Source organism: Herpailurus yagouaroundi, unplaced genomic scaffold, assembly GCF_014898765.1.
Source record: "Herpailurus yagouaroundi ecotype Mexico unplaced genomic scaffold, PumYag 140, whole genome shotgun sequence".
NCBI classification, from domain to species: Eukaryota; Metazoa; Chordata; class Mammalia; order Carnivora; family Felidae; genus Herpailurus; species Herpailurus yagouaroundi.
Genome location: NW_024412395.1, coordinates 47894063 through 47909474, shown reverse-complemented (window position 1 = coordinate 47909474; position 15412 = coordinate 47894063). Strand labels below are relative to the sequence as shown.

At 34.6% G+C, this 15412-nt stretch overlaps 1 protein-coding gene across 5 annotated transcripts in view; it reads left to right on the top strand.

The window, feature by feature from the left end:
* SCN7A (sodium voltage-gated channel alpha subunit 7) overlaps window positions 1-15412 on the top strand; it is a 78779-nt gene that overhangs the window by 48296 nt on the left and 15071 nt on the right. For all 5 annotated transcript variants that reach the window (XM_040475271.1, XM_040475274.1, XM_040475273.1 and 2 more), the window contains exons 14-18: window positions 942-1298; window positions 6414-6851; window positions 9892-9994; window positions 11810-11964; window positions 14091-14264. In XM_040475271.1, coding sequence (XP_040331205.1) covers window positions 942-1298; window positions 6414-6851; window positions 9892-9994; window positions 11810-11964; window positions 14091-14264 — 1227 coding nt within the window. The remainder of the gene's footprint in view (window positions 1-941; window positions 1299-6413; window positions 6852-9891; window positions 9995-11809; window positions 11965-14090; window positions 14265-15412) is intronic.

The window sequence follows — 15412 nt, the reverse complement described above, 5'->3', positions numbered from 1 at the left end:
CTAACATGGGCTGGATATAAATGATTCAGTCTTACATAGATAAATGTGAAGTCCTACTCTTGAGTCCATGAAGTGAACTATGTACTGGAAAAAGTTGGGGAAGGTATAGCATATATAAAAATGATATTTGGGTTTAAATTTTTTTAATGTTTATTTATTTTTGAGAGAAAGAGAGAGTACAAATAGGAGAGAGGCAGAGAGAGAGGGAGACACAGAATCTGAAGCAGGCTCCAGGCTCTGAGCTGTTAGCACAGAGCCCGATGCAGGGCTCAAACCCATGAACCTTGAGATCGTGACCTGAGCCAAAGTTGGAGGCTTAACCTACCGAGCCACCCAGGTGCCCCAGTGATATTTGGGTTTTAGATGACTAAGCTCACCGTAATATGGTGGCCAAAACTGTTAAGGTAATCTTGTCCATTTCAACAGAAACAAAAAATCTAGTGAAAAGAAGAGAACTATTCAGACTAAACCTAGAATGCTGTGTTTGGTTTTTGATATGTTACTTTAAAATAAAATACATAAGAGAAACTTCAATGGAATTCAATGGGACCTGACAGACTTTTTCAATATCATCTATATGTCAGAATGTGGGAGAATTTCCAGTGTACTGTGAAAAGCAAAACAAAGAATGGGCAGTTATCCTACCAGATATTAAAACATAAAACTAGAGTAATTATAACAGCATAGTATTGAATGGAAATTGGCAGACCAATAGAAGGAGATATGTATTGGTTTAGTGTAAAAAATACAGAATATGTGTCACATATTAAGAATTGTGTAACAATGGCTAGTATTAATAGTGCTCAAAACTGAATATTACATTAAAGACTATATATGTGTATGTGTATGATGCTGATAAAATGTACATCATAATAAATAGTGACCAGGGTTTTCTTTTTGTTTGTTTTTTATTTTTGTTGTTTCTTGCATTACTGTATTAGTTGAGAATTTTCAAGCTGGGAAAATACTGGCCAACATTTAGGATTCTGATGTTGATTCTGAGTAACTCATTGGTGGCCCTGAAAAGCTTGGTGCTGTTGTTGTTCACATTCATGTTCTTTTCTGCTGTGGTTGGCCTGAAACTGTTCGGTAGGAGTTACAAAGAATGTGTCTGCAACATAGACAAAGACTGTCAACTCCCACACTGGCACATGCACGACTTCTTCCACTCCTTCCTGAATGTGCTCCGAATTCTCTGTGGAGAGTGGATAGAGACTTTATGGGATTGCCTTAAGGTTGCAGGCCAATTCGGTTGCCTTCCTTTTTACATGATGGTCATTTTAATTGGAAACTTATTGGTAAGTATTCCATGCTTTTAAATTTTCCTTGACCAACTTGTGTAATGTAGTTTAGTATTTCCATGATGTGAATTTATGGGATCCAGTGGTCTATAACTGTGTTGTCCAATATGGTAGCCTCTAGCCACATGTGGCTGTTGATCAGTTGCAATGCAATTGGCCCAATTAGAGATGTGCTACAAGGGTAAAATACCCACTGGCTTTGAAGTCTCACCCCCCTAAAATAACATAAGTTATTTTATTAATAATTTTTATACTGAATGTATTTTAAAATGATAATATTTTTGATATATTTAGTTAAATAAAATGTTAGTAAAATTAGTTTCTGTTTTTGTTTGTGCTTTTGATGTGGCCACTAGAAAGTTGCATATGACATGCATCATATTTCTGTTGGAGAGCACTGGTTTATAACCTTGCTACTCAAGTAGCATTGGCATCATGTGGGAGATAGTTGGATCCCATCTCAGACCTATGGGGAATCTACAGTTTAACAATATCCCCAGGTGATTTGTATGCACATTAAATTTTAAGAAGCACTTAAATGTAACACTGGTTGTCAAACTAGGTTGCACATTGGAATTACCTGGGGAACTAATAAAAATATAGTAATGTCTTGGATACGTTACCAGAGATACCGATTTTATTGGTATGTGGACATAGGCCAGTCATCAGGATCTTTTACAATTTTTCATTTGATTAAATTATGCAGTAAAGTTTGAAAATCGCTGACCTATAAAACTATGGTGCATTAGTGAAGAGGGATAGCTATCACTTTTAAATTCCCAGTAATTGAAGTGGTGTTACATGAATTGAGTAAGTAGCTTTTACTTCTTCTAAGCAAAGGGAATGGATTATAAAAGAAAATTGTTCTTACAAGGAAAAAAAGGACTCAGTATTTGCTTTATTCATAAGTCATAGAAATCAAATACATTTTACAAAAGACTGAAAAAAAATCACTGGTCAGATACCATTTTATCTATCAATAACCTCCCTCACTGCTTCTGTTTCACCTTGGGCATAACCTCTGTCATCCACTTATCACTGCTGGCATTCTGTTTAATTGTTGATGTACTTGTCTACCTTCCTTTTTAAACTGTAAGCTCCACAAAGGAAGGATCATGACTTTTCTCTATATCATCAAAGCCTAGAACAGGGTCTAACATGTAAAAATATTTCAATGACCTCGGCCTTTGTAGCTAATTAGTACACTTTCAACTCTCAGTGACATAACACTATTTTAACTGGCTAAAACAAAACTCAACATATATATCAGCATGCATAACTCAAAATGTCAGAGATAGATTTCACTTCAGTTGTGGTGTGACACATACATTCAAAAAAAAGGTCATTAGAGACAGACTTGTGTGTAACTCAGATCTGTCTTCTGCGTGGCCCTTGCTGGTAGTAGCCTCTATTTTATCAAGATTGCTGCTGCAGTCTAAAGCTTCATGTGTTCATATCACATCAAGTCTAATAGAAGAGAAATTCCTGTTTCTTTTCTAAAAGTCACAGCAAATCTCTCCTATTATCTCATTAGCTCTGAGTCACATGTCCATTTGTGAACCAATCTCTATTGCCCAGAGTGTGAAATATATTTATTATTTATTGTGCAGAGTGTGGAATATATTAACATATATTATGATAAGCTACTCAGAATCCTCTTTTGGAGCTGGAGTTGGCATCATTCCAAACACAAATCATGCAACTAATAATAAGATAAGGGTGATTTCCCGTGAAATATTAAGTTTCTATTCCCAAAGGGGAATAGGAGAGGCTATGGTTGATGGCTATTGAGATAAACAACAAACACACACACACACACACACACACACACGCACGCACGCACGCACACGCACACACACACACAGAGTTCAAAAGCAAAGAAGGAGAAATGCTGAGGCAATTGTATAATTGCATTTCTGCTTCTTTGTTTTTGAATTCCACTTTGTTTCTTATTTTTCTTATTCCTACTGATCAGAAACTTGATGTCAAAGGGCAGAGGGATTTCAGAATGAAATGGAACTACAGGAACCTCCATTTCCAATTGATTGGTCATAATATTGCTTGGTTTGCTGAATCTTTTAAGCTTCATTTTTCTCAACAGTCATCATGTGTGAAGCGCCATGATAACAACTCTAGACTAAATACAAGGGGAAAAAATGTAAGGAGAGAATCTGTAAGGCTATAGATCTCCCTCCATACTTTCAACTCATTACATTACAGCATTGTAATTTCACACCAAAACTCAGCATTTGTATAAAAAGAAGGTACTCCCCATTTTAAAAACTTAATTTTGTCTTGTTTGCCTAATAAACATTCCAGTGGTGATTCAGCCTGCAGTGGAACCGTAAAACATGATCATAAACAAAAGCAAGTATTTAAATGGCTTTTAAACAGTTACATGCAATGCTGAGTTATAGAAAAAATAGAGTTCAGATCCAAGCAAACATGGGTTCAAACTCCAGTTTTATTATTTACTAATTAAATGCCTTTGTGTATATGACCCTGCCTCTTTAAACCTCGTAATATTTTTATAGAAGAATGAACATAATAATATATGCCATATAGAGTTATTGTAAGTTAAATAAAAACAGCCAGCACTCATAAATATTTATAAATGTTTGTTTTACTTTCTTTAAGCTCTAGAAAATAGTACCTCCCACATCTTTAGAATTGTGCTAATTAAACATTATTTAGAAGTTTCAGTTAGGCAAACATTCTACATGTTTCACTTGCAATTTAAGTAATTGCCACTAAGTGAACTGTGGGATCTAGCTAAGGTTACGTAAACCAAACAATGAGGGATATAGAAACATAAAAAGAAAAGAAATAGAAAATAGAAAATTCAGTTGCTTTTTAAAAATAAGACATTGGTGATAAATATCTATGTCATTCCATGTATGTTTACATATTCCCCAATTAAATATGTTAAGATACAATTTGAATAGTATTAAAATAGAAACTTCATACATGTTGAATTTCTTAAATTAGTAATCAAATAATTATTCGTACTTGAAAAATTCTTGGAAAATACTTGAATATTACTTGAAAAATAATTACATAAGTAAATCTTGAATTTCCTTTCTATTCCATATTACTTTATTTTGATGAGTTTTTCAAATGTCACCCAATAGATAGACATCATTGAGGTAAATGAGAGGGCAAATTTCAGGGGAGACATTTGAATGTTTTGTTTTATATACATTATTTCACATTTTATCTTTTAACACAAAAATAAGAAATATGTGTTTTGAATCTCTTTATAAAATACTGTGACTAGAACAAAGTCACACTAAGTTTATATAAAATTTTTCTTTATACCTTAATTCCAGAGAATTTTGAACTTCATTTTCAGCCTTTTAACAATAAAAAACAAATGTTTTTCAATCTTTATTTTTGACAAAGACAGAGTGTTAGCAGGGGAGGGGCAGAGAGAGAGGGAGACACAGAATCTGAAGCAGGCTCCAGGCCTGGCCTGAGCACAGAGCCTAATGGAGGGCTTGAACTCAGGAATAGTGAGATCATGACTTGAGCCAAGTCAGACGCTTAACCAACTGAGCCACCCAGGTACCCCAAGCCTTTTAACATTTTCACTGTATATGTATATCTACATTTGGTGTATGGGGGGATATGTTTAAGATATAAGAAATCTTAGATTGTAAGCTCTTAGTAAATTTTTCCTTGTCCAAATCCTGGCACAAAATCTATTTTTTACTCATTCTATAATTAATTTTTTCAACAAATATTAATCACTTATTTTGTGCCTAGTGTTGTGCTAGTTGTCTACTTGAGAGAAACTTGGTTCCTGCTCATATGAAGCTCGTAATCATGAAATTTTTACCTAACACCTGTTCCTTATTTCACACTGTGCCAATAACTAAATGAAGGAAAAGAAACAACCAACTACCTTAAATTATATTTGGTGTTGCCTTCTTATATCCTGAACTCATTGTCTTTTAAGAATGATAGAAATGCTAGTAGTGTAGTTCCTATAAGGGCCATAAAGCCCCTGTTCATACTATCTGTAAGTAAGCTTTATTTATATATAAATATATTTATATATATAAAGCTTTATATATAAATATATATAAATATATAGATATATAAATATATAAATATATATAAAGCTTTATATAAATATATAAATTTATTTATATATTTTTTATTATTTTTAAACATAATTCATGTCATTTAAACTTTGCCCTTTAAAAATAATATGTAAAACATAAAGTAAATTAAGTCTTTAACAGTTTAAATATCTGAAGAGAGGAGAAGACTTCCAATAATAAGTAAACAAAATGCTCAAATTATTAGTTTAAGAGATGATCAGTATTGACTCCCTAACACTAAAACCCAAAAATATTATCTATACCCTACAATTACAAACAAGATAAAAATATGATTCTCTGGAAACTAAACGTAGCTTGATCATATTTCTCGGTGATAGTAAAGGTCAAAATATACACTGTCCTCGAGTTCAAATAACTTAAGTATTAGGAATTATTCTCCATCACTCATCTCTTTCTTATTTGACCAAATTTATTACCACAGAGAATCAATTAACCTACCCAAACCCTGCTACTAGCATATCACAAAGAAAACTAGGTACAGGCTTCAGAACCGGGACTGGGACTCTCTCCCCAAGATTCCTTGTGGGTTTGCAGAACCCATGAAGATGTCATTATACCTCTTCCTGGGATAGTGCTGAAGTGAGGTCAGCCACCTGAAGTAGCGATTCATTTCTTACCTTGGGAGAGACAGCCTGGCTCAGTGAAGGAAAAAAAGCTTTGGAATAAAACTAACTTAAGTTCGATCTGTGTGACCTTGGATATCTGACATCTGTAAGCCTTGCCTTTTTCATGTCTAAAATAAAATCAAATGATATTTCATAGAATGTTGTGACCTTAAGAAGAGTTCTGGCTATATTGTACAAACCCTTAGCACAGCATCTGACCCACTGTATAGGAGTAAGAACTGAATAGCCTAAATGGCATTGTGGTTCCTAATTGTTTTCAAATCTCAGGTCAGCTTTTTTTTTTTTCCAAGATTTTTTTTTATTGTTTAAAAGGAAACAAAAAGTAACATAAACTTAACCTCATTTGTTTCCTCATTTAGATAATTTACCTGTTTCTGGCATTGGTGAGCTCCTTTAGTTCATACAAGGCTCCAACAAATGAAGAGAATGGTGAAGAACAAAATCTCCAGAGTGCAATGGCAAGGATTAAGAAAGGAATAAACTACATGTTTCTTAAAATATCATGCAAAAAACAAAACATTTCAAAGGAGACAATGGACAATGTAAACAATGTGTATGTTAGAGAGAATATTTCTGACCCTACCCTTTCCGATTTAAGCAATACCCAAGATTTCTTCAAGGATAAGGAAAAAAGCAGTGGCACAGAGAAAAACACAATGACTGAAAATGAGAGTCAATCACTTATACCCAGTCCTAGTGTCTCAGAAACTGTACCAATTGCTTCAGGAGAATCTGATATAGAAAATCTGGATAATAAGGAGTTTCAGAGCAAGTCAGGTGATGGGAGCAGCAAAGAGGTAAGATGTTTTAATATCCTGATTACTTACTGTTGATTTATGGCATTTTGGTAAGAAAGTGAGTGGGTGTTGAAGTTGCGGAGAGTTAGAGTACACATTTGATCCTAGCTCTACACTCCTTGCTCCTGATTTTATGCTTCTGATGAAGTTAATTAACCATTGTAAGCTTCAGTTTCCTTGGTCTATAAATGCAGATAAAATTGTATCTATTTCTTAGGGAGGATAGGACTAAGAAAAATAGCTCAAAGGTGCACAGAACAGTGCCCAGTCTATAGTAAACACTTAGTAAACATTAGAAAATATAATTTTAAAAGTCTATAAATTTATAAGCAGGCAGTGTGGGGTGATGAAAACATACCAAAGAAACTTAAGTTTTCAAAATCGATGTGTATTATTAGAGAAATCATTAAACTCTCCTGGGTGTTATCATCTTTAAAACGTTAAATTGGACTACAGGATGGCTAAAATACTTTCTTATTGGCTAAAATTCTAGGATTCTCATCACTTTATTTGTGCAGCATATACTATAACATATATAATTAAGTTGGACTAAAAGAATAAAGAAAACCCACCAGTTTGAATTGTGAACAGTGTGTAGCTTTATCAACTCATGGACAAAGAAAACAAAACAAAAAAGCAACAGCAAAAACAACAAAATAACCCAACACATTTAAAGAAGGGTAGATATTGCTGTTAACTTAGCTTCTAAAATGTACACCCTACTGGAAACATTCTTACTGTCTTCATTTGCAAGCACCATGTCTTGGTAGGAGGTATGATTTAATAGAAAGCTACATCTACAGAGATCACATCTGTTCTGCAGGCTTCTTGCGTTGTACCTCAGTAGGGAATCATCTCAGATCACTCACAGGCACTGGGGAGGGGCAGAGAATGTCTCTTTCCAGATCCGCAGAAACGACTCTGGCATCATCTTGTCTCCCAGACCTCTTCCAGCTTGGCAACTGCTCTGCAGTAACTTCTCATATTGGCCTAATAGGAGTTGAATTGTAATTACTCAAAATCCTTCTGGCTCCTACTGAAGGCCTTTTTCTTTGTGTTAAAGAAACATTTTCACTCCTTAGCATGCCTAATATTTTGAGGTTCGTTTTCCTTTAACTAATACCATTTCTAGAAAACAGGGAAGACTGTTCTGCAGCTACACTTGCATATCTTCACTCATAACTTTGACTACCATCTATTTCTGGGTAAAAGTGCTATTTATCACAGCACATTGTGTTGAAATGCTCCAGGAAACTTCGTGCCAATCTAATTAGTCTCGGATATGAAAATGTATAGGAAAGATGACACTAAATATGATTGTAAATGTTGAGGCTTCAGAAGTTGTAATGTATGCTGCCTAATTACTTAGTCCTACTGATTGATTAGCTACTCATAGATTTATTCACTTATCTGTACATTTGTTACATATTTTAGACATTTTCCAGATTATGCAACTCATGAGTACTTTAAGATGCTGATCTACCAAAAGCCAAAGAATAAAATATAAAAATCACATGTGATCTGATAATTCTGAGATACATTCTTTTCTTTCTTTTGTATTTAAACTTTCAGCCATTGTTTAGTTACAACATAACTATATAAATTTTAGAAAAATAATGTCAAACTTTATATCAAGTTTTATAACTTTTTCCATAATGTAGCAATGTATCAGGGTCACTTTCTCATGCCATTAAGTCATCTTCTAATAAAATTATTTATACTTTTTAATCCCAATTGATTTATTTATAAAATTAGAATAATACATACTAAAAGAGGTTTGGAAAAATCACATCAAATAGTTTATGTAAAAATTCTAAAATAACATATAAATATAAGTTATATAATTTTCAATTATTGAATGCCTAAGAATTATATATTTACTTATTTGTTATTTACTCTCATATTGCTATAGCCTTTATTTCATCAGAAATAATGAAAATATGAGAACTGAAATAATAAAAGTTATTTGTTTAAGAGTAATATCCTGATGGATATATATTTTTAGTTGAGCGCCAAATGTCTTATTGACAACTGACTATGTAAGATCTAAAGCAAATAAGGCTTCCTAATGATATTTTGTTGACACTTATTGTGCATAAGACCAAGAGGTAGGACAAAATATTTACAGTTTTCCTTTTGATATACTTTACTTAGACATTTCCTTATTTTTTAAGAAATAAGACTGTTTTTTCCCAAATGTTTTAATACATTTATCTTATTTTTTTAATTAGAAAACAATTGTGTATACTATTAACTTAGAATAGTGGTCATTTTAAAGGATGATGTGTTGCATATTTATTTTGAAATAAAGTAAAATAAAGCATTTTGAGAAAATCATTTCAAATAAAAGCCATGCATGTCACACATGCATCATTACCACTTATACAAAGCCATGGCTACCTTATCGTATCCAGTCTTGACCTTCAGTCAAGAGCAGAGTGAGAAGCAATGTCAATCCTTGCAAATTGTCTGCATAGGGCTGGTACCGCTTTGCCAGGTCTATTCCTGACTCTTATTCCTTGTGCCATTTCTTCATTTCACTTCAAGATAACCTCACATCATTCCCATCCTATGATGGCATACACGAGAATGTCTGGACTCGATTTTACAATACCAACTAAATGCACTCTTGTCTACCCATCTTTAGCATCAAGGAGTAATTACTTCTGATGCTGCTCATCTAGCTGAAATGGCTTATATGGAATCTTGTAAACAACTTCAAGAGGGCTTTGGAACTCAAACCCTTTTGGATACTGGAGATAACCTATACACCTTTTAGGAGAATAGTGTTATGAACTAAATGTTAATTTTAATCTAAAAGTTATTTTAGCTTAAATGAATTTTTAATTAAATTTTTAAAACTTCAACTCACAGAGACATGTATCCTTTTAATGAAAATCATGAAATTAGCTTAAACAGTATTTTAAACCTGATAAAGTTCTTTTTGTATACAGTTTTTCTTATTTCTGAAAATAAAACAAGCCTGAACCATAGTGAGAAAGTTGAATCACAGCTTTTTTGGTGGGACTTTACTTTTCAGAAGGTAAAGCAATCTAGCTCGTCTGAATGCAGCACAGTGGATATTGCTATCTCCGAAGAAGAAACCGTCTGTGAACGTGAAAAGCCAAAGCAGCTTAAAAATGGTAAGAGAAAAATAAGTTCCTTTGATCATTATATTGAAAATAGACTAAATTTCTCAACATAACTAATGCCATTAGATATATTTTAATTTTAGAGAGTTTATTAACTTAACTAAGGAACACACACATACAAATAATGTGTGTACAAGCACATGCACATGTGCCCAAAGGAATCCTCATAGAAACTTATAGGGAAAGTCAATAGAAAAGTCAACATTTGGAAAAGAGGGGCAGGGTCTATTTCCTAGAAGTTTAATGCCGTAGTTAAGAGCACTGGGTCTGGAATCATACAGGCCTGACTTCAAATCCCAGGTCACGTGACCATTTACTACCTTTACTTACCCTCTTTCAGGCTCATTTCTTTTTTTTTTTTTAATTTTTTTTAACGTTTATTTATTTTTGAGACAGAGAGAGACAGAGCATGAACAGGGGAGGGTCAGAGAAAGGGAGACACAGAATCTGAAACAGGCTCCAAGCTCTGAGCTGTCAGCACAGAGCCCAACGCGGGGCTCGAACTCACGGACCGTGAGATCATGACCTGAGCCGAAGTCGGCCGCTCAACTGACTGAGCCACCCAGGCGCCCCTGGGCTCATTTCTTAATATGTAAAATGAGGATAATAATGAAACTTACCTCACAGGATTGGTAAAAAGATTAAATTAGTGTAGATGCATGTGTGTCCATGCATGGGTGTGTGCATGTGTGCGTGTGTGTGTATATTTTTATGCCTCTTGGAATAAAGTCAATATTCAAAATGCTCACATGAAAACATCCTATATCTTTCATAGGAAAACATATCATGCAATGGTGATTTATTTTTATATTCCACATGAATCTTAAGAAATGTATAAGGCTTCAGTCAGCTGATTGACTCACTAGATATGTAACATACATTTGTTGATGACTTGTAATTCAAATTTCCTAGAAAGATTGACAAATATTTATATGTTCTCTGCATTTGAAATCACTGGAAACCATCAACATGGTAACTGCTAAATGTTCAAATTCCTGTATTCAAAATAAGAACCTGCTCTCAGTAGCTCAACTTCTAGAACTTGTATCATTCAAGGCAAAGGAGGAAAAATTTCCTATATTTTTTGACCAAAAATGTATGAATTGACAGTAGGTAAAATTCTAAAATGAAATGTGTTGATTTTAAATTCCACCCACCTCTATTTCTTCATGTTCTCCCCTGTTAAGCAGAGTCTTCTCTATCTTGGGATTTCTTTATACTAACTCTCTTGACAGGAATGTAGAGTCCAATCCATGCATATGCCCCCTACCCACAAAGTACTCTGTAATCCAGGGGGCTCCTTCAATAAGTCAAAATCAAAATCACCATTCTCCTACCACCTGAGACCTGACATCAATTTAACTGACGTAACTAATATTATACTTCTTATCAGTTCCTGAATACCTATGTACTTAAATGAGAATGCTTATTATACCATGTGAATCTTCAGGCTTTATACCAAAATGTGATATTTAGAAGATATTGTATGTGGGGGAGAGGAGCGATTTGAAGGATGGGGATAAATTCTATTCTCAGACTCTGTTCCACCAGGCTAGGGGATGTTCTAAGTCATCTCTGCCTTTCACAATTTCTTCCTCTAGTGTTGTCCCACGTTAACTTTTTTTGTTTCCCTTCAATGACTGCAATGGTCACAGCATCAGGGGTGAAAATCAAATGTTCATAAGTCAGAGATCACATGTGTTAGATTCCATAAGTAATCACCAAGGACTATGATGGAAAGTTCAGGATGTCTACTTTTTCATGAATTTTCAAGATTTTTCTTCTTAGCAGTTACAATCTTGACAGGTTATAGACGAAGATCTTCACCTGGCCAAATTAGTGGTGAATCCAAGAAAGGAAGAATTTGGCAGAACATAAGGAAAACCTGCTGCAAGATAGTGGAAAATGGTTGTTTTAAGTGTTTCATTGGCCTGGTCACTCTGCTCAGCACAGGTGCTCTGGTAAGTACGTGAGACTTTTATGGGGAAAAATGTATCTGAAGTCTGTTACTTGAAGCCACCATGCCAAATTAGTTTTCCCCAGATACTTATTATAGCAGTAAAGTTCATATTCTGTGATTTTACTTTTGGGAAACATACATTACAGTTTCTTAAAATCTGTATATGCCTCATTCAGTATTAAATAAATCAAACAATTTTGAAATATAAGAATGACAGTGGGAAACATGAATGTGAGATACCTAATTCTTATTTTAATAAAGTTTCATGTATGAGACAAAGTTTAAGAATATGCACATACATACTTTTGTGCTGTGCTAGTACTTTGGTGCCTATTCAATCAGGAAAGAGAAGTACTATATACTTTTAATAACCTTTGAATCAAAAATACATATATTTTAATATTTATTCATTTTTGAGAGTGAGAGAGACAGAGCACGAATGGGGGAGGGGAAAAGAGAGAGGGAGACATAGAATCTGAAGCACGCTCCAGGCTCTGAGCTGTCAGCCCAGAGCCCGACTCAGGCTCGAGCCCACGAACCGTGAGATCATGACCTGAGCCAAAATCGGACACTTAACTAACTGAGCCACCCAGACATCCTGCATTTATGAAGCATTTTGAGAGAAAGAGAGTAAATGAGCTGGGGAGGGGCAAGAGAGGGGCGGGGGGAGAGGATCTGAAGCAGGCTCTGCACTGAGAGCAGAGAGCCTGATGCGGAACTTGAACTCACAGACCGTGAGATCATGACCTGAGCTCTCACAATTCATGAGTTCGAGCCCTGTGTCAGGCTCTGTATTGACAGCTCAGAGCCTAGAATCTGCTTCAGATTCTGTGTTTCCCTCTCTTTCTGCCCCTCCCCCTTTCCCATTCTGTTCTCTCTGAAAAATAAATAAACATTTAAAAAAGTAAACAAGGATTAAAGTAATCCTATGTTAATAATGGTGTGATTCTTATAAATCTAATGTTAAATAAAAGTAACATTTTCTCACAAACCGTGAGATCATGACATGAGGTGAAGTCTGATGCTTAACTGACTGAACGACCCAGGTGCCCCGATCTTTGTTTACTTTTTGACCTTGAATGCACTTTAATACAAGCCTTCCTGACTTTGTTGGTACTTTATTGCCTTTTTTCAGTGCTGAGATAAAAACACTATGAAATTGCTTTCAGTGACATTATCAGACTTTGTATCCTCTACAGTAAAGGTTGACCTATTAATCTGAGAAGCTTTGGAGAAATGATTATAGTTTTATTTCATATTCATGTGTTTCCACTGGTTTGCCTGATTATTTCTGCAGCAGAGCAATTTATTAGATATTTTATTATCTATTAGATGTTTTATTGGGGCCACACTGAAATTACACATTAATTTATACAGACATAATATTTTTATAATATTGAGTCTTCCATCTAGGCAAAATGGCATATCTTTACATTATTTGGCGTGTTTTTATGTTCTATAGCAATTTTATAATTAAAAAATATATATTTATTTACATTCAAGTTAATTAGCATACAGTGTAGTATTGGTTTCAAGAGTAGAACCCAGTGACTCATCACTTACATATAACACCAGTGCTCATCCCAGCAAGTGCCCTCCTTAATGCCCATCAGCCATTTAGCCCATCCTCGCCACCTCCCCTCCAGCAACCCTCAGTTCTCCATATTTAAGAGTCTCTTATGCTTTGCCTCCATCTCTGTTGTTACCTTATTTTTCCTGAAGACATATTTAAAAGAATTTCTACTCTCTTAGTAAATGCCACATATCTGCAAATTGGCTACATGGAATTAGAGATAAGAACCAGTTAGATGTGAGCAAAGGTTTTGCCTCTTATATTAAGTTTGATTAACTGATTCATGAGAAGAATTCTGGATCACTGTGGTGCCAAATTCAGTCTCTATAAAAAATTCTGGGACCAATTACTGATGTCTGCTATAGACATAGGATCAGAAAATGTTACTTATGGATTATGTGAATAAATCCAAACCAAGTGAACCAGCCCATGAAACTACAACCTATGACTTTGCTCATGATCTGTTTGCTAGAGATAGCATTTCATTCCTCTCTATGCCAAAAGATTTTTTAAAAAATTACATGTACACTAATCCTCAAATGTTTTACCCACAGGCTTTTGAAGATATATATATCGATCAGAGAAAGACTATTAAAATCTTATTAGAATATGCTGACATGATCTTCACTTACATCTTCATTCTGGAAATGCTTCTAAAGTGGATGGCATATGGTTTTAAAGCCTATTTCACTGATAGCTGGTATAAGCTAGACTTCATGGTTGTCATTGTACGTATTGCAAAGAAAAATTTTAAAGACTATTATTCAAGTTTTTTCTTCTTTACTCTTACTCTCACTTAACTCTTTCCTTTACTTATATCTACCTTTTTCCTCTCTTTGTACATTTTTAGTCACCAAAATCCCCTATTTCTTCATTTGTAATACTTAACATTTGTCCTTTTCCTCTCAACCTAAAAATTTTAAAGTTCAATATTTCACCCCTAGATTATTCTAATGACCACGTATGAACCCACTACTAATGGGATAGACATCCTGAAATATTTAAATTCTGTTGGCTTGATGTTTAAATCATATATTCAAAACAGACGACTTACCATAACCTTCACCATTACCACTGTGATCCAAGCTACTGAAGATTCTCAGTTGGATTTCCAGTGCAGATCCCTGCCCCTGCCACTGCACACCTTCCTTCTAAGCTCCACGTAGCAACCACATACATGTTACTGCTGTAAAACAGAAGTCAGTCCAGGTCTCTTTTCTTCTTGAAACTCTCCAATAAGCATCTCATGTCGCTCCGAGTAAAAAGCTACATTCTCTGCCATCAAAGCCTACAAGTTTCTCCATGATCAGTCTTGTCTCCTATTACTTTCCGTTTCCATTATCCCAATTTATAGACTGCTCCACCTGCACTGACCTTCCTGAAGATCTCCCATATGCCGAGATTCCTTCCATCTTAGTGCTTTTGCAGTTATTTTTCCTTCCACCTGGAACTTTTGCTGGCTCACCTCATTTATGTCTACTCAAATAAGAATGCAGAAATTGGGTCTTTCCCCGCTACCGTATTTAAAACTGCAACTACTACAATGCTCCTTTTTCCTTTCTCTGCACTCTTCATCTCTATAGCACCTATTAATATTATATATTAATTGACATTCATTGTTTATTCATTGTGATTCTTTGTCTTCCCCTTTGAAAGGTTAGCTCCTTTGGGGAAGAAATGCTTTCCCAATGTGGTTCTCTTCTTATCCCTAATGCTTAGAGCAACTCATGTATCATAGTAGGTACTCAGTAATTTTTGTTGAATGAACAAATGGTTCCTATTCTATAAGCAATGATTGACTGAAGCTTCTCACTGTATAAATAATGACTTACAGTATCTGATCTCTGTCTTCTAAATAAATTATTGCAAATTAACC